At 34.0% G+C, this 18,338-nt stretch overlaps 1 protein-coding gene across 2 annotated transcripts in view; it reads left to right on the forward strand.

Moving 5' to 3' along the window:
- The window catches only part of LOC144436093 (glycine dehydrogenase (decarboxylating), mitochondrial-like), a 63,840-nt gene extending 46,330 nt beyond the window's left edge, over positions 1-17,510 (forward strand). Inside the window, exons 8-23 of one of the 2 annotated variants that reach the window (XR_013480929.1) lie at positions 1,327-1,423; positions 1,753-1,858; positions 4,108-4,247; positions 4,531-4,611; positions 5,217-5,317; positions 5,937-6,063; positions 6,499-6,717; positions 7,011-7,136; positions 8,256-8,518; positions 9,239-9,386; positions 9,563-9,674; positions 10,381-10,473; positions 11,443-11,550; positions 11,841-11,986; positions 13,337-13,829; positions 13,905-17,510. Coding sequence is in view for 1 of the 2 variants with exons in the window: in XM_078124775.1 (XP_077980901.1) it covers positions 1,327-1,423; positions 1,753-1,858; positions 4,108-4,247; positions 4,531-4,611; positions 5,217-5,317; positions 5,937-6,063; positions 6,499-6,717; positions 7,011-7,136; positions 8,256-8,518; positions 9,239-9,386; positions 9,563-9,674; positions 10,381-10,473; positions 11,443-11,550; positions 11,841-11,986; positions 13,337-13,507 (2,038 nt within the window). In the remaining variant the exon portion in view is untranslated. Of the gene's footprint in view, positions 1-1,326; positions 1,424-1,752; positions 1,859-4,107; positions 4,248-4,530; positions 4,612-5,216; positions 5,318-5,936; positions 6,064-6,498; positions 6,718-7,010; positions 7,137-8,255; positions 8,519-9,238; positions 9,387-9,562; positions 9,675-10,380; positions 10,474-11,442; positions 11,551-11,840; positions 11,987-13,336 lie in introns of both variants that reach the window. The other variant, XM_078124775.1, reaches the window with a different exon arrangement.
- Positions 17,511-18,338: the final 828 nt, after the last annotated feature.

The following is an 18,338-nucleotide window of genomic DNA, read 5'->3' on the forward strand; positions in this document are numbered from 1 at the left end:
TCCTCTACATACATGTGCCAGCTTGGTTTCTTTGATGGCAATATGATTCCTGTGTTGTGAAACGTTAAACTTGTTGTATGGATGAGCAGTCAGAATGTCCTACATACCATACCAAGAATTTATAGTGTGGTTTGTTGACGAGAGAAGTGTTTTATGAGTCAAGGAATTCAGGCCAAGTGGATAGGATTACAAAATATTATTCTCCGGAGGAAATGTACAAATTAATGGTCGCTCCATTACCAATGATGTTATTTATGCAGGCAGTTTTGAGCAATATGTGTTATTTTCATGTTTGATTATTGCATTTAGGATGGAAATGTACTATACAGCTGTCAAAAACCAACGTGTCTAAAAGGAACATCAGATTTGAATCCTTGCTCACTCTGCTGTCTACAAGCACAAACTAGTCTAAATTATGTTGACATAATATAATTCTGTGAACAGGATGAAAGCAAATCAGTAGTGGCTAGGAAACCTGTAGAGTTCAGTTTTGTTATGGCCATTCGATTTTCTTATTAATTCAGAAATGTTATACACTCATATTATGAGAGCTCGATTAGTATGCTCAGTTTCGCATTTATCTAGTCTAGTTGGTTATGCTTCAGGTCATTGGCATAATAAATAACAGCGGTATGTTGTTTACAAGTTGCCTTTCTATGAAGTCCCTGTGTGCCCGTTTCTATTGTTGTAGATTGGGTTCAAGGATATAGTACTGTCCTGTTGACATATCTTTCTATTGTGTAGTACATGTTTACATCATTCTATATACCTTGTGTGTAGAGGTTTTGGTAGCAGAAGAAGGGGCTTGATTGATTGATTGATTGATTGATCGGTTGATTGATTGATTGATTTTTAGAACTACATCACCATTCGTATTTTTCAATTTTTTATGTAGTCTATTTTCGGGTGTTTGTAATTGAAATAAAATAAAGATATAAGGTTTTTTAATCTGAAAGAAAAAGTAACTATAAAGTAACAGAGTCTTCCTTTAAAGTCTAAAACACATTCATAATATTTACAACTGAAGAATACAAATAAACAAATACCAACAACCATATGAAACCATTAATATGTAAAGACAATTTAATGCCAGATTGAAGGGTTTAGTTTGTCAATTTGTACTCATTTATTGCAGATGATATTTAAAATGTTACTCATATTCAAATACAAACTCAAAGATTGCATGTACCAGTGCAGTTTGGGCACTGCTCATTTACTGCAGATGACATTTAGAACTCGTTCAGATAAAGACTATTGGATTCAGCATGGGCAGCAGTACAGAGAAATATTCTAATAAGGAATTATTGTTGTTGTTTTTTTTTACAGGGACTCGTCTAATAATGAGTGTTTCAGATTAGCACTCCAGACTAGGGAACAACATATCAGAAGAGACAAAGCTACCAGTAACATCTGTACAGCACAGGTAGATCAGATCTCATTCATATTTATGATGGCTTTTTTTTCACAGGGTAACTAAACATGTGACACATGCAGTGATAGTGGTGATACATATGTTACGTTCAAGTCATATTTAAACAAAATAGTCTCAAAAACCTTTCAGTTACAGCTAGTGGAGCTTTAAGTTAGATTCTAGCAATGAACACCACCATTCCTTAGTTCATACATTTCAAATAATCGTGCTGCCTCTCTCTTATTTTTAACATGGATATAAATTTAGGTTGAAATTGAAAAAGAATGTATACTAGGAACTGTCAAATGTGAATTATCTTCGCCACTGTTATATTTATCCAGGCACTGCTGGCTAATATTGCTGCCATGTTTGCTGTTTACCATGGACCCAAAGGATTGAAACACCTTGCAGTCAGAGTGCATCATGGGACCCATATCTTGGCACAAGGTAAGAAAACTGGTAATCATAATTGATAAAAAGCAAATTTCAATTTTTTTCATGTACCGTATATTTCAAATGTATATTAACATTAATCTATGAATCATGAATTGTATAGTTGCATTAAAAAGTTAATTAAAGTACAAATAATGAAGTATAGATTTATATTCTGCAGCTGAAACAAATATCAAGATTTTATGAGACTTGTTTGTTTGCTTTATTGAAGATAGAGAGTTAGGAAATGTAAACTTAGGGAAAACTTGTTTGCTGTACAGAGTTAGAACATGTAAACTTAGGGAAACTTGTTTACTATATACAGAGTTTGAACATGTAACTTATGGGAAAATTTGTTTGCTATACAACGTTAGGAAATGTAAACTTAGAGAAAATTGTTTGCCGTAAGATAGAGAGTTAGAAAATGTAAACTTATGGAAAACTTGTTTACTGGCCTATTTTGCTATATAAAGGCAAATGGTGATAAGCCATAAATATCAACTTTTATTTCAGCAAGAAACGTCACTTTTATTTTTGACAGATTTTTTATTGCTTTATTAAGAGTAACCTAGTTTGTCATAAGGCACCACGATCATATTAAAACTATAAATTACAAATTTGTGTTCACCAAGGGAATAACTAATTAAAAATGATATTCATTTCACACATCATTTTGATTGCATAATAAATGTTGTCATATTTTACTGCAAGGCACGTCATTGTAAACCACGGATTGTGAATTCATATTGCGCAACAAAAGCCAGATATTAATTTCCCAGGTAATTTTGTTAACACAATAGATGAATCAATAAATCTATTCAATTGTAGACTATTACAAACAGCAATTGTTGTAGTCTTTCAGTTTAGTCTAGGACACTGAAAGTCACAACAGAAATATGAAAAGAAGAATATTAATATCATGTATTAGGTCTATCGTATAATAAATATCTTCAGGGTCTCTGTCGACTTTTTCATCATGTTCATAAAATGAAATATCTACAATTAATTGCATATCACTAGCCTTGAGAATAGTGAAAATGTATTTTCAGATAACTTTATCAAAGGTGTCTTATATCTTCAGGGTCCCTGTCGACTTTTTCATCATGTTCATAAAATGAAATATCTACAATTAATTGCATATTGCTAGCCTTTAGAATACTAAAAAGGCATTTTGAGATATTTTTATGATTTTATCAAAGGTGTTCGTATATCTGTAGGGTAGCTGTCGACCTTGTCATCAGGTTCATAATATGAAATATCTAAAATTAATTGCATATTGCTAGCCTTGAGAATAATAAAAAGGTATTTTGAGGTAACTTTATCAAAAGTGTCATATTTTCAGGATCCCTGTTGTCTTTTTCATCAGCTTCATAAAATGAAATATCTAAAATTAATTGCATATTGCTAGCCTTTAGAATAGTAAAAAGGCATTTTGAGATATTTTTTTATCAAAGGTTTGTGCAATATTACTATCAGTGTTAAATAGAATACTACCTGTATAAAAATGAACAGGTCCATAAAATAAAGTAAAATTAATTGCATATCATTAGCCTTTAGAATATTGAAACGTCATTTTGAGAAAACTTTATCAACAGTGCTGCCTTGAATACCAGTGTTAATTAAATTACCACTATGAAAATCAACTGCACAGAGTTATGGAAGATGTTCATTCATACATGGAATACAAGTCATGTATTTTTTATAGTCGTTTCTATTGTCTTTCTTATAACTTTACAAGCCTAGTAAAATTGATTGATGTGACAAAACGATGTATTATGATTTATTATAGGTATACTTTTATAGATTATATTTGGTAGCCACAAAACATGACTTTTAAATTAGATTAACAAGTCCTATATCTTAGGTATATTGACTTAAGGAACTAATATGTCACAGTAGTTGCTGACAATGGAACTGAGATTTTCATTGGGGAAAATAATGATTGATTTCAGTAACATTAGCTTGTCTTGTTAATGTCACAAAAATCCTACTCATTGCATTGGTCAATATTTGGTCATCGTTTTCATGGCATGTATGCAAATTTCACCTTCAAGGTATTTGTATCCGTATGTTGCCTAGCTGGTCTCCAATAAAATAATGATGGTAAATAGTTACGTTAAGCTTTTGATGCACATGAGTAGTTAGAAATGGTCTAAATGTGAAAACCAAGAAGTCAGGGTAACGTTATATAACAGCACCATCTGTACAGTGTTAGTATGATTGTACATATTTTTGAGTTAACTTTGTTTATTTCTGATCCTAAGGTGTGAAGAGAGCTGGACACATCGTTGAGAACGAAATGTTCTTTGATACGTTGAAAATCAGGTGTGGTACTGCAAGGGAAGATATTTTAGAGAGAGCCAGACAAAAGCAGATTAATGTGAGATTATTTGATGATGGTGCTGTAAGTACTAATTAATTCTCCCTATTTCCTAGTACATACTCTAAAACAAGACAGTGAAAATGATATTCCGTGTCACTCAGCTGTATCTTGTCCAACTTGATTGGAAACTTATTGTTAACACTAAATGAATATTGTGTTGATGACATATATGCTTCATGTAGGGAAGAGTGTTTGAAATGCAACTAAAGTGTCTTACACTTTGCAGTATTCCCATAGTTGTATTTTCTTAAAATAATTCATGTCTGCAACCATGTTTAATCATTGAGTGTGTTTGCTTTGCCAGATTGGTGTCTCCATTGATGAGACTGTTACTGAAGATGATCTTGATGATTTACTTTGGACATTTGGTTCTGATTCCACTTCTGTGAGTAATTTCAATTTGATGATGTACCTTGGGTATTTGGGTGTTTTACTCCCATCTCTGTGAGTAATTCAATTTTAATCATAGACCTTCCACCAATTGGGTCTATGTTTTAACATGATATTAAAAGGATAACATAAAAGTATTTAAAAGTTTGAATGGTAAAGTTCTTCTCAATATAGCCTAAACTTATGTGTGTGCATGCATGTGTGCGTACGTGCGTGCGTGCGTGTGCATGTACATGTCTGTTTGTCTATCTGTCTGTCTGTCTGTCTGTGGGTGTGTGAGTGTCAATGTTTGCATTGTCTGTCTGTCTGGATGTTTCACCTGTGTGATATATGTGAGTAAATACAAAAATAATTTGTGTTAGTCTGATGGATATCTTGCCTTTTATTCTTATTCCTATCAGTTTTGTTATTTTGAGTTAGTAGTTTTATGTCACTAATGAGGACCATTCTCTGTTTATGGTTAAATTTGAGTTTTCAAATGATTTTACGTTATTCTGTTTTTAGAATAGTACTCCCAATGCAGATATGATAATGTTCATTACAAAATCACACCTCTAAAGTGTTCTAAACCATGGTATTTATTTCTGTATTGACTTGCAGGCTATGATAGCTGAGAGTATGGGTAAAGTCCCTAAAGGTAGTATTTATAACACCCCATTCAAGAGAACCACAGAGTATCTTACACATCCTATATTCAACACGTAAGTTGTCTTGACTTGTAAGAACTGATTGTTGTAATAGATAGAGTATAGGTCAAGAATCCAGATTGGATTTAATGACTGATATTAACACCTGTACCTGGTTGGTACAGTTATTAAAGGGGATCGCCACTCCAGGAAATAGAGACATTTTCATAAACTATGAGTTCTGGAGAATCATTTCATGATTTTACATCACCTGCAATTATCTATGATTTTAGAGAAACATCAAGTTGACGTTCTGCATTTGTAATTTGTAGGGCATCTTTGCTATGGCTGTTGCATCATGGGAGATAGAAATACATTATTCAATTGTTGAGCACTGAATATTCATGAGTATAAAATGCTTTACACTTCAGTGTGAAACAGCTTTCATTATCATTAAATAATTGTAGGTGATGTAAAAGTATGAAACGACTCTCCAGAACCTATAGTTTATGTGGTGTTCCCCTGTAACCTATTTAGTTGCTTTGAAAAACCTATGGTATGTGTATGCACTAATGCGAGTATTCAGTGGTATGTATGTAATGTGTAATTCTGTGAGATTGTGTTATTTAACTTTTTGGCAGTTTGGAGTGTGAAAAGTTGCATTTCATTTTCTATTTTTTGTTTTTTTTCTCAGGTATCATTCGGAGACCCAGATAGTTCGTTATATGAAGGTACTTGAAAACAAAGATGTGTCACTTGTGCACTCAATGATTCCACTTGGATCCTGTACTATGAAACTAAACAGTACTACTGAAATGGAGGTGAGTACACACAATCATTACTTAAAGTCCCAGGATTCATTCCCAGGTTTTCACATTATTAATTGCTATTTTAATTAGTAATGGAGCTGTGATGATTACGCAGGATTAGTCTTTTGCTACAGACCAACTCTTTCTAAGCAACAGTTTTTGTCACTCTGAATATTTATTGAAGTTTGACATGAGCCTTTACTGTGTACCTTGGATTTTGTACAAATTATAAAGTCAATACCCAACAGACAGTCAGTTAGTCTTTTACCAAAATTTTGATGGACGGTTGAAAATTTAAAGAAATACCGATTTCTTATCCCTGTGTCCACTTTGAGAACAACTTACAATCATAAGGCAAATTTGTTTCCCCTTACATTAGAGCAAAACATTTACCTGTGTTGGTTGGTGGCAGTCAATCTATAATAAGTTATTTGATATCTTTTACAGCCAGTAACATGGAATGAGTTTGTCAACATACATCCATTTGCACCTGAAGAGCAAGCCACTGGATATCTTAAAATGTTTGAACAGTTGGAGAAGGATTTATGTGAAATAACAGGCTATGATAGCATTTCATTCCAACCAAACAGTGGAGCTCAGGGCGAATATGCAGGCCTTCGTGCCATCATGGCATATCTGTCTTCCATTGAACAGGACCACAGAAAGGTTAGTGTCGTCAGTGTCATAGCGCCCTCTAGTGGCTGGGATAGCAAAAATAATCTTCTTTTGTTTGCACAGTGTGGCATTTTTATAGATTTCTTACAAAGAATAGCAACTCATCGCAACTCAACACTAGGTCGTATGTGTAAAGGCAGTTGTTGAAATCAACAATCAAACGAAAATATGGATAAAACATACAAAAAAACAAAATACTTGCATTAAAGTTATCATAATCCACATTCTGTCATAGATGTACTGAAATGAACAAACTTTATTACCTTATCATTTCTTTGTACCAGGTGTGTTTGATTCCAAGAACAGCCCATGGTACAAACCCAGCCAGTGCTCAGATGTGTGGTATGCAGATTCATCCTGTTGATTCTGATAAGAATGGTAATATTAGCATGTCACATGTCAACAAACTGGTAAGTATTGTAACCTTGCTAAACTCACCATGGTAGTAATAAAACTACAATGGCTGACATAACTTACCATAACTAATAAAAAACTACTAAATTGGAACTTTTTCCCCATGAGTAACATGATATCAATAATTTGTCAAATAATTTGGTTTAAATACATACTGACTAATCAGATTCCTGATTCAGTATATTCCAGTCAGATAACAGGAGTCAATAAGTTGGTGTATTACACACCAGTTAGCCTATCAGATCTCTGAGTCATTGTATCCAGTCATAGAACACGAGTCAATAATTTGGTTTATTGCATACCTGTTAGCCAATCAGATTCCTTATTCCATGTATTCCAGTTAGATAACACTGGTCAATAATTTGATTTATGACATACTTGGTAGCCAATCAGATTCCTGATTCAGTGTGTTCCAGTCAGATAACAGGAGTCAATAATTTGGTTCATTGCATACCTGTTAGCCAATCAGATTCCTTATTCCATGTATTCCAGTCAGATACCAGAGGTCAATAATTTGATTTATTACATGCTTGTTAGCCAATCAGATTTGCAATTCAGTGTATTCCAGTCAGATAACAGGAGTCAATAATTTGGTTCATTGCATACCTGTTAGCCAATCAGATTCCTTATTCCATGTATTCCAGTTAGATAACACTGGTCAATAATTTGATTTATGACATACTTGGTAGCCAATCAGATTTGCAATTCAGTGTATTCCAGTCAGATAACAGGAGTCAATAATTTGGTTCATTGCATACCTGTTAGCCAATCAGATTCCTTATTCCATGTATTCCAGTTAGATAACACTGGTCAATAATTTGATTTATGACATACTTGGTAGCCAATCAGATTTGCAATTCAGTGTGTTCCAGTCAGATAACAGGAGTCAATAATTTGGTTCATTGCATACCTGTTAGCCAATCAGATTCCTTATTCCATGTATTCCAGTTAGATAACACTGGTCAATAATTTGATTTATGACATACTTGGTAGCCAATCAGATTCCTGATTCAGTGTATTCCAGTCAGATAACAGGAGTCAATAATTTGGTTCATTGCATACCTGTTAGCCGATCAGATTCCTAACTCGTCATTATTATCTTTATGCAATTGCAGGTTGAGAAGCACAGAGACAATCTAGCAGCTATCATGTTAACCTATCCATCAACCAGTGGTGTATTTGAAGAAGACGTAAGAGAACTGTGTGAAATGATTCATGATGCTGGTGGTCAGGTCTACCTTGATGGTGCTAATATGAATGCACAGGTTGGACTGTGTCGTCCTGGTGACTATGGTTCCGATGTCTCTCATCTTAATTTACATAAAACGTTCTGTATTCCCCATGGTGGTGGAGGACCAGGAATGGGACCCATTGGAGTGTAAGTCACATAGCGACTAATTTTGTGTCTGATTGTCCTTGCCATACTGTATCGGTATTGTTTAATTTTTTATAGAATCTGTGAAGCCATTCTGGGTGTTGTTAGTAGAGAACATATCAAGCTCAAAATATTGCAAAAATAAAGTCTTTCTCTGAGTATCTGAAAGTTATCCATAAATTCAATACTGACTGATTATTTCACTATGCAACAGTAGGGTATACTGCCCATTTGATACACTTCTAAAATCGAGGATAATATGGGAATTATGAGTGACCTAAGGGGCCCTTGTCACAAACCATAACATCACAAGTATTTCTGGCTGAATGAAAGAAACTTATAGGGGAATAATATTGCTGTAGCTCCTCAAGCAATATTTATGAAACCTCGGGTGGGTGGTGGGGGGGGGGGTGTTGTTATGCCATTTTTGAATGTTTTGACTCATATTTTGAGAACAACAGAAACAATGACGTGGATGTATGTAGTCATGATGTAGAATGACCAGGGTATAAATTACCATCTTTTATGTTCAACTTGGCGTGCGCATTGTATAGTAGTACAATTCAATTACATTGTGTATTTGTATACTCGTTACTTGATAGATTTAATACACTTGTAAACTAGATGATAATGTAACCAGGGAAGGTATATACAGTTATGTATGTTTTAATACCTGTTACTTGATACACGTAATAGATGTCTTTATTATCTGTTTGATTATAGGAAGAAACACTTAACCCCTTTCTTGCCAACACATCCTATCGTGGCACCTAAGGGTACAGCAGGACCAGACGCATCACCATTTGGTGTTGTCAGTGCTGCACCTTGGGGATCTAGTGCAATTCTTCCAATCTCATGGGGTTATATCAAGGTATGTGTGCTATAGAATTCTCACATCAGAGTGCATCTACAGCAACCCATTAATAATATACTTTAAAAAAGATTACTTGAAAAACCTTGAAATATTTGTCATGTGATTTTGACTGAATGCTTTCAAAAGTCTTACTTTACTTAATAATGAACTTTTGAATCATTGATTTGTTGTAGATGATGGGTGCTGAAGGACTAAAACAAGCATCACAGGTAGCCATCTTAAATGCTAACTATATGAGTGCAAGGCTAGAAGGTTATTACAAGACACTGTTCAGGGGCAAACATGGTTAGTTTTCATTTTGTATCCTGTGTGTGTGTGTGTGTGTGTGTGTGTGTGTGTGTGTATGTATGTATGTATCTATGTATGTATGTATGTATGTATGTATGTATGTATGTATGTATGTATGTATGTATGTATGTATGTATGTATGTATGTATGTATGTATGTATGTATGTATGTATGTATGTATGTATGTATGTATGTATGTATGTATGTATGTATGTATGTATGTATGTATGTATGTATGTATGTATGTATGTATGTATGTATGTATGTATGTATGTATGTATGTATGTATGTATGTATGTATGTATGTATTCATGTGTGATAGACTGCTCATAATGAGGCCAAGAATGGTTAGATATAGATGTCAATCTATATACAATGTAATATATGTGTGTGCGTACATATGACTGTACACGTGCATGTGTGATGTGTGGTTATACTGCTCAGAATAGGGCAAGCATTGTTATTTGTCATCTGCGTCATTGATTCCATGGTGCTTGAAATATGGATCAAAATATCATTTCTTTTTCCTGTTTGAAATCTTCCTTGCACATATGTATTTATTATCCCGATATTTGTCTTTACACAGCCCATTCAGTTGGAATACCAACAGACAGCATGATTGCTTTATGTTCCTTGTGTTTTCCTTGGATGAACAAAGAAAATTATGGGGAAATATTACATTGTTTGTTCTTTGACTTTGCAGGTTTCTGTGCTCATGAGTACATCCTTGATCTAAGGGAATTTAAGAAACATGGTGTTGAAGTCATGGATATTGCTAAGAGGTTGCAGGATTTTGGTAAACAAACCATTTTTTTTTTTTACCATCAATTTGAAATTAAGCCATTGCTAGTATGTATACCTCAAAAATCAATATTGTACTAAATCTCTTGGTTCATATAGTGTCAAGCTATATTACAACACTTGTAATCCAGCCTTCGGTGTACTAAGATAGCTTCAAGCTAAATCGATTGTTCTTTAATGTGGTTGTGTGATTCTCATCACCCTGTGATCAAAATAGTGTAAACATTGGAAGTAGTAAAACAGTGCACTGCAACTTCATAGAACTCTGTGTCAATAAAACTGTGCGAATACCTCCCTACTGAGACTATATTTAAACCATCATCCATTTAATTGCTTATCACTGTTGTATTAACAACATGTTGCAACAATTGTTTTAGTTTGAGTCTATCTTAACCCCTTCAATACTGAAAACATTCCCGCCAAAATTGTTTGGACAAAATTCTTGTTTTATGTAAGTTTTTGGCATATATCAATTTCATTTTAGACTGGAATTAAAGACATGTTACTTCCTAATAAAGTAATATTATTGTAATTATGAAAATATTCATATAAATTGGGTCCCCATATTATGTAAAACTCGTCTCCAGTCATGAAAGGGTTAATAGTAAACCGAAGGCTCAATTACCAGAGTAACATCTAAAGACAGTTTCTGTTAATGACACCCTTCTTTATGTTCAGCCACATGCTCAAACCAAGTTAACTATGAACAGGTTATAAATATGTTGAATGTAAAGAGATTAAAATCATCTTATTCTTGGCAAATTTATCCAAATCTGAAACTCAATAATTGTACGTATTATAGGCATCTCCGCTGTCTATATAGAGTAGTGGGTTCTATCCTATAATTTCACCTAATAATCAGAATTCTCCCAAGGTTATGTCTTGCACCTTCACATATACATATGTTGTGTGTCGTGACATTTAGATATCAAACTTTAATTCTCTATGTTCTTCCTGACGTCAGGTTTCCATGCACCAACCACATCCTGGCCTGTTATTGGTACATTGATGGTGGAACCAACTGAGAGTGAAGACAAAGCCGAATTGGACAGATATTGTGATGCACTTATACGTAAGTAACAGACTTAACTATTGGCTGAATCTGTCAGATACTGTGATGAACTTATATATATATGTAACAAATTTTACTATTGGCTGTATCTGTCATTGTGTAATGCATTTATACAAAAAGTTTAACAGCCTTTACTATTGGCTGAATATCATCTGACAGACACTGTAAGTAACAGAATCAACTATTGGCTGAATCTGACATATAGTGATGAATTCACCGGTATATGTAAGTATAAACAGACATTACTATTGGCTTAGGTTAATCTGACAGATGGTTTTGTTGTCTTGCAGAGATTAGACATGAAATTAACGACATAGCCGAAGGACGTATTGATGTCAAACACAGCCCTATCAAGCATGCACCACATACCATGCAGGTTGTAACATCATCAGAATGGGACAGACCATACAGCAGAGAACAAGCTGCATTCCCATTGGTAAGTGAAGTTATGACACTGGTAATCAAGCTTCAGTTTACTAAGATAGACACAAACTAAAACTATTGTTCTTCAATGTGGTAGATTACACACATGTTGGTGATTATAGACATAAACTACAACTAATGTTGCATGTTGATTACACCAGTGAATTTTATAGTGGGGGCCATGCTTGTCTAGATATAATCACCCTGTAATCAATTTACTGTATTACAAATAATCTAACTGCTTTTCAAGATGATAAACTACCTGAATCATCATTATGTTCTACTTGGGGAAGTGTACCTGGTTTGTCTTTCATATCGATCTTCGCTAAGAAAAACTTATAAATATTCACTTAATATTCCTCGGACAATTCCTGAATGGAATCTCTTACCATTATCCATTCAACAAGCAAAGACAATAGACAGTTTCAAATCTGCCCTCTCCAGCATTGATATCACCGATCTCATAGATCTTGCTCACCTGAACATGTACGAGATCTAAAGGACGCCTCCAGCGTTACGCCTGTGTGATGATAATCCTTTCGGATGTTTACACAGTATAGAAGTAGAAGTAGAAGTATTAAAGCAATGAGTGAGATTAAATGTGTGACCATTTCAGGATAAATTGCTATCACAGACACTGCCCTACTGTGAGTGTAATTACATCAACATTCATTAATAGCTTATTTCAACATGGTACAGTTTTAGTTTTAGTTTGTATGTATGTTAGTTTGCCGATAGCTTGATTTCCATAGTAGTATCTGTGATTAATTTGGAGTCTTTAAGTATGCCAATCAATACAATACAATGTCATAAGATACAATTATTTAATACATTAATAATACAGTGTAATACAATGCAATACAGTACAGTACAATGCAATACAATTCAATGCAATACAGTACAATACCATGCAATACAGTACAGTACAATACAATACAGTACAATACCATGCAATACAATTCAATACAATACAGTACAATACCATGCAATACACTACAATTCAATGCAATACAGTATAGTACAATGCAATACAATTCAATGCAATACAGTAGAGTACAATACAATGCAATACAATTCAATGCAATACAATACAATACAGTACAGTACAATACAATACAATACAATACAATACAATACAATACAATACAATGCAATGCAATGCAATGCAATACAATACAATGCAATACTTCCTCAAAGAATCATCTCTGCTCCAAGACCCAAAACTTCCAATATACTAGTTAAAATATTTAACTGTATAAAAATGTTTAATCTAAGATTTCAGCTTTTTAAGTCTGCACCATATGTGTCTAATATAACTTTCTTGATCTCTCTCGCTTTCTCTCTTTCTCTTGTGTAACGATAGCCTTTCATCACACCATTCAACAAAGTGTGGCCAACATGTGGACGTATTGATGATGTTTACGGAGATCAAAACCTGATATGTACATGTCCACCAATGGAAGCCTATGAATCACCATACTCCGATTCCTTACCTAAATGGACAGAGAATGGAAAGGAAAAGATTGCTGTGTGAGAACACAGACATTGAATCCACTGTTTTTAACTAAACAGACATAGAACTGTGTTTTTGGTAAGGTCTGGGAACCATGGTAACAGAGGTGGGAAATCTGGTAAAATCTGCAAAGCTTTCCATACCCTGTACCATATTTTTGGTGAGGAACCCTAGTAAATTTAATGATAGGGAAACTCAGCTAGATTTTACCTACTTACCTTAACAAAAACACTGATAGGGAACTCTGGCAAAATGATAGGGAAACTCGGGTAGATTTTACCCACTTCCCACCCTTAACAAAAACACTGGTAGGAAACTCTGGCAAAATGATAGGGACACTCAGGTAGATTTTACCTGCTTATCACCCTTTAACCAAAACACTGGTAGGAAACTCTGGTAGAATGATAGGGACACTCAGGTAGATTTTACCTGCTTACCACCCTTTTACAAAAACACTAGTAGGGAACCCTGGCAAAATAATAGGGACACTCAGGTAGATTTTACCTGCTTACCGCCCTTAACAAAAGTACTGTAGAAGATTACCGTGTGAGAACACAGACTTTGAATCGACTAACTTCAGCTATTGAATTTAAAGAGAAAAAGAAGGAAAACAAGATAAAACGCTGTATAAAGCACAACGTTTTTCTGACAGGTCAGAAGTATGAAGTTATGAGTTTAATTCTGATTTGTACAAAAAAAAGAAATGAACATATATTACTGGTTGAATCAGGTAACTATATTAAGTGCCTCAAGTTTGTAGTATTTGTCAATATCAGTGTCCAAGACTTGGTTTTTAGGTGTACTTTTCAATATGACAATGTAGTCAATCGGTAGCACAGATTTACACAGACTGCTGTGTCATTAGAGGAAGAAAATTTATCACGAGTTTCAAGAACATTATGCAATGTTTTCACTTGGTTTCCTATGTGTGTGTTTTCAATTTAGTTGTACATGAATGGTTTAATATGGTTTTCTTTTGTGTTTCATTTTAAGCTGTGTTGTTTTGCCTCTGTTGTGGTATTACAGTGTTTCCAATTGAAGTATGAACGAAGTAGTGCAACATGTTGATACATTACTGAACTTGTCATGATACATTGATGTAGATTTAGCTATAGTAGTTATAACATTGCCTACTCAGCAGCAAAGTTGAATAACACTAGACTTTGATAACGCCGCCAAACAGGCACACAATATTCATCGTTGCAAATAAATCCCGTCTATTCGTAGATATCATCATGGTTAGATGTACTGAATGATGTATAAAACAGCAAACCTCGGTAACTGAGCAGTGCCAAATTTGAAATTTGTTATGATTGAAGTTACCAGTACTGACACACACAATTGTGATGTATCTTTGATCTGACCCTACTGAATTCTGTACAAAGACACAGACTTACTTTGGTAATGTATCCATATGTTGCAATAGATTATCGTTCATACTTTGATGGAATACTAATAGAGACAGTAATATTATTATAAATACCTATACACAAATATTATTGATTGAAGTATATGGTGAATTTTACTACAAATATGTACTGGTTATGATACTTTAAGACAGGTTATTCATAATTTAGTAAGAGAGTATTTAAGGCCAAAAAAAAAATATATCTGGTTCTGGTCAGCGCGCACGTGCCCTGAATACCCTCACGTCGATCCTTTTTTCCCCGATAATTTTTGCTTTCCCGTTCCTTATTTATTCCTGATATCAGGAGAACAAGCAGCTGAAATCTACCCTACATGGCAAGACTGCTTAAATACAAAGCCTAAACTGCTTCGAAGAAAAAGGAAGTTTTTCAAGATATAAATATGATAGAACAGAGTATGTAAAGTGTCAAAAAAATGTGTATTTGCTAATTTGCAAAAAAAAAAAAAAAAAAAATTCGCGTCGTCGCACCACTTTAGAAAGTTTACCCTGACCAGAACCAGATATTTTTTTTTGGGCCTAATCAATAATTTTTAGTCTTTTTTTTTTTGGAGTTTATTATGATTGATTTGATGTAAAACTATTAGTACTTTGTAAATTCTTATTTTTTGTTTTTGAGTAAAATAGAAGAGGACTTTATTGAGAATTTGTTATTTCTTTGGGTTTGGTCTCGCACCCACCTGTGTTGTATTGGAAGAGGGTTTGCTATGTAACCTTGAGGATGTTAGGCAGTAGAGGAATTTTGAAACGACCCTGTGTGTCTAATATCTGAAGTGAAGACAAACAAATACAGAAACATAACCTCCTCTCCTAGAAGTAAATTTCCATGAGAACAGCTAATTGGAGAAAGAACCTGCTTGAAACTATAGTTAGATGTCTATTTTGTTGTTATTACATTTCAACCTTGACTAATATAGTTTAATATCAGTGCAGCAAGTGGCAACCATTATTTGACCACACATAAAGTCTTCCGTAGAGTTACTGAAATTCTAACTCTTTGTCTGTAGCAATTCTGTTGCTGGGACAATAAACAAACCATTCATAGGAAATAGAAGATCCGTTTTGTGTAGTTTCTTAAGAGGGAGAGGCTTTTGATGTCAAATTGGTAGTGTTAGTTTCTGAAGGAAAGAATTCACTTCAGACGTGTTATTTTAAGAATGTTTTAACAATCTTTTGAAGTCATGTTTCACTGACCAGCGAAGTTACTACTACAGCATTTTAGTAGAACTAACCGGAATCTGAATTTGATCCGCAGTATTTTGTGTAAGTTTTCATTGATCAACTGCAGTACATTTTAAACTTTAATCTGCATATTTTGCATACAAATTTAGAGCAAATGATTTAACTTGACAATATTTGAGTATGATCAAAGAAAGGGGGAAATTCACACCATATAATTTTCATTATAAGCATCAGATATTTCCTGTTTATTTCGTCGCCTCGCTTTTTTCAATTTATACTTTTAGATTAACTTTTCATCGTCTGAATGTTAGTTTGGATGGTAGGTTGGGTAAAGCTATGTTCAATTTTAGAATCTTGCCCTTTTTCGGTATCTATTCCCACACCTGACTAACTGTATTTTTGAATACAGGACCTGTAATATATTGCAATATTTTCAATTGTTTTTGATCACTTTCAATCTCTGTTGTAATAAATAATGAATGAAAAAATGTAACGAAAGTATAAATATTTAGAGATATTTTTCCTCTTAGCAAAGATTTCATAAATTTAAAACATTGTTAACATGTATGGTTAGATTGGAGAGCAATTTACTGTAATCTCAGCGTTTTCATTTACATAGCAGACAGTTACAACCTTCAAAAAAACACCAGTGCGTTTGCTTGGATGACGTGAGCTAAGACAAGGATGAAACTAGCAACAGCAATACAACTGATACAAAAACAACAGGGGGTTGTAGGTTCAGGCGATGCTTTTATCAGTTTGTCTATATTTGTGGAAGTTATAATGTAACAATAACAGTCATGCTAGACTGTTGTAACATGTAGCATTCTATCAGTAAACAGAGTTATGGGATCCTGGTGTTAGGGCTTCCATACTTATCAACATTAATTACATTCGTTGTATATATTGGCCTGAAACTTGTCTCGTTCCTGCTTAGTACAAACAAGCAACCGGTCACCGGTGTTTTTTCATGGGTTGTAGTAAGTCTGCTGAATTTAAAGATACAGATAAATTCAATCACTGTTATGTTTTAAACCTACACATATGAAGGTGGGGGCTGGATAGAACATGGAGAGAGTTTTGAGAGTCCCAGACATCTAGAGTTCCAATTTTTGCATTGTTGAAGTTTGAATGTAGTGAGTAACAACAACAAATCCACTTGTGATAAATGTACATATACTGGGTATATGAAATTAATAGTGAGGCAAAAATTCATGTTTAAACTGAAAATTGCAGACAAAAAGTAAGACAGTAACTTACAGTGTGTATTCTTTACTGCTTTGTTATCTATGTCATTGTGTCCAGCAAGATTTAGAATTTGCAAAAGAAACTTGTACATTGATGTTGGCAATATTTCTAGTGGGGAATTGTCTATATTTCTAAGACAGATACAGAATAAAGGGAATTTTCAAGTTATATCTAACACCTGGTTGTCTGATTGATAGTGTACAAGTGTGTGTGTGAATTAATTAGTATGCATTCACATTTATTAGATGTTACAACAATGGCAGATTGACCCATGAGAAGCTAAGCCACAAACAAACAAACTTCCTTGTTGATATATGCTATCATGGGACATTAGATATAATAGGCCATTCCAGACTGCAAACAGAAAATTGAAGAATACAGCCCTTGCTCAAATTGAGAGTATCATCACCTCATAGTACTGTTTCTTATGAGCTTTGTTTTTGTTTTGTTTTCTGTCAAAACACTCAAGATCGAATATAAAGTATTACACTGCATTCAAATAACCAAATTTTGAAGTTAATAATTTTTTATTCATTTTTACCATTTCAAGTAAATAATTTTTCAAATGTACAATTGACTTCAATCTATGAAATGACTCAACTATCTATTCTAGTTTTACTTTGCATGCTTCACTAACTTCAGAAAGAAGAAATACTTTGTTTGATTGGCGGACCAATTTCTAATTCTTGAACGGAACAGTAGATGGACCAATCAGCAGCAACACACCTTGTGTAGTTACCCGAAGCGACTAAAAAGACTTTCTGTCATTGGGAATTTGATAGTTGCTGCTGGTGTTATATTTGCATAAATAAGATTAAAAACATTCGATTCTTGTAAAATTTGTAGTACACTGTGTTTGCTCACTGAACAAACATGTCTAATGATATAGAACATTAAAGACATAAAGAAAGTTAGGGGTGATCGCACTATGTCACATGTCACACAAGCTAAATAAATGAACTTTGTCCATTTAGGGCAAAACCCTTCACCCCTCCC

The sequence above is a fragment of the Glandiceps talaboti genome, chromosome 6, assembly GCF_964340395.1.
Source record: "Glandiceps talaboti chromosome 6, keGlaTala1.1, whole genome shotgun sequence".
NCBI lineage: Eukaryota > Metazoa > Hemichordata > Enteropneusta > Spengelidae > Glandiceps > Glandiceps talaboti.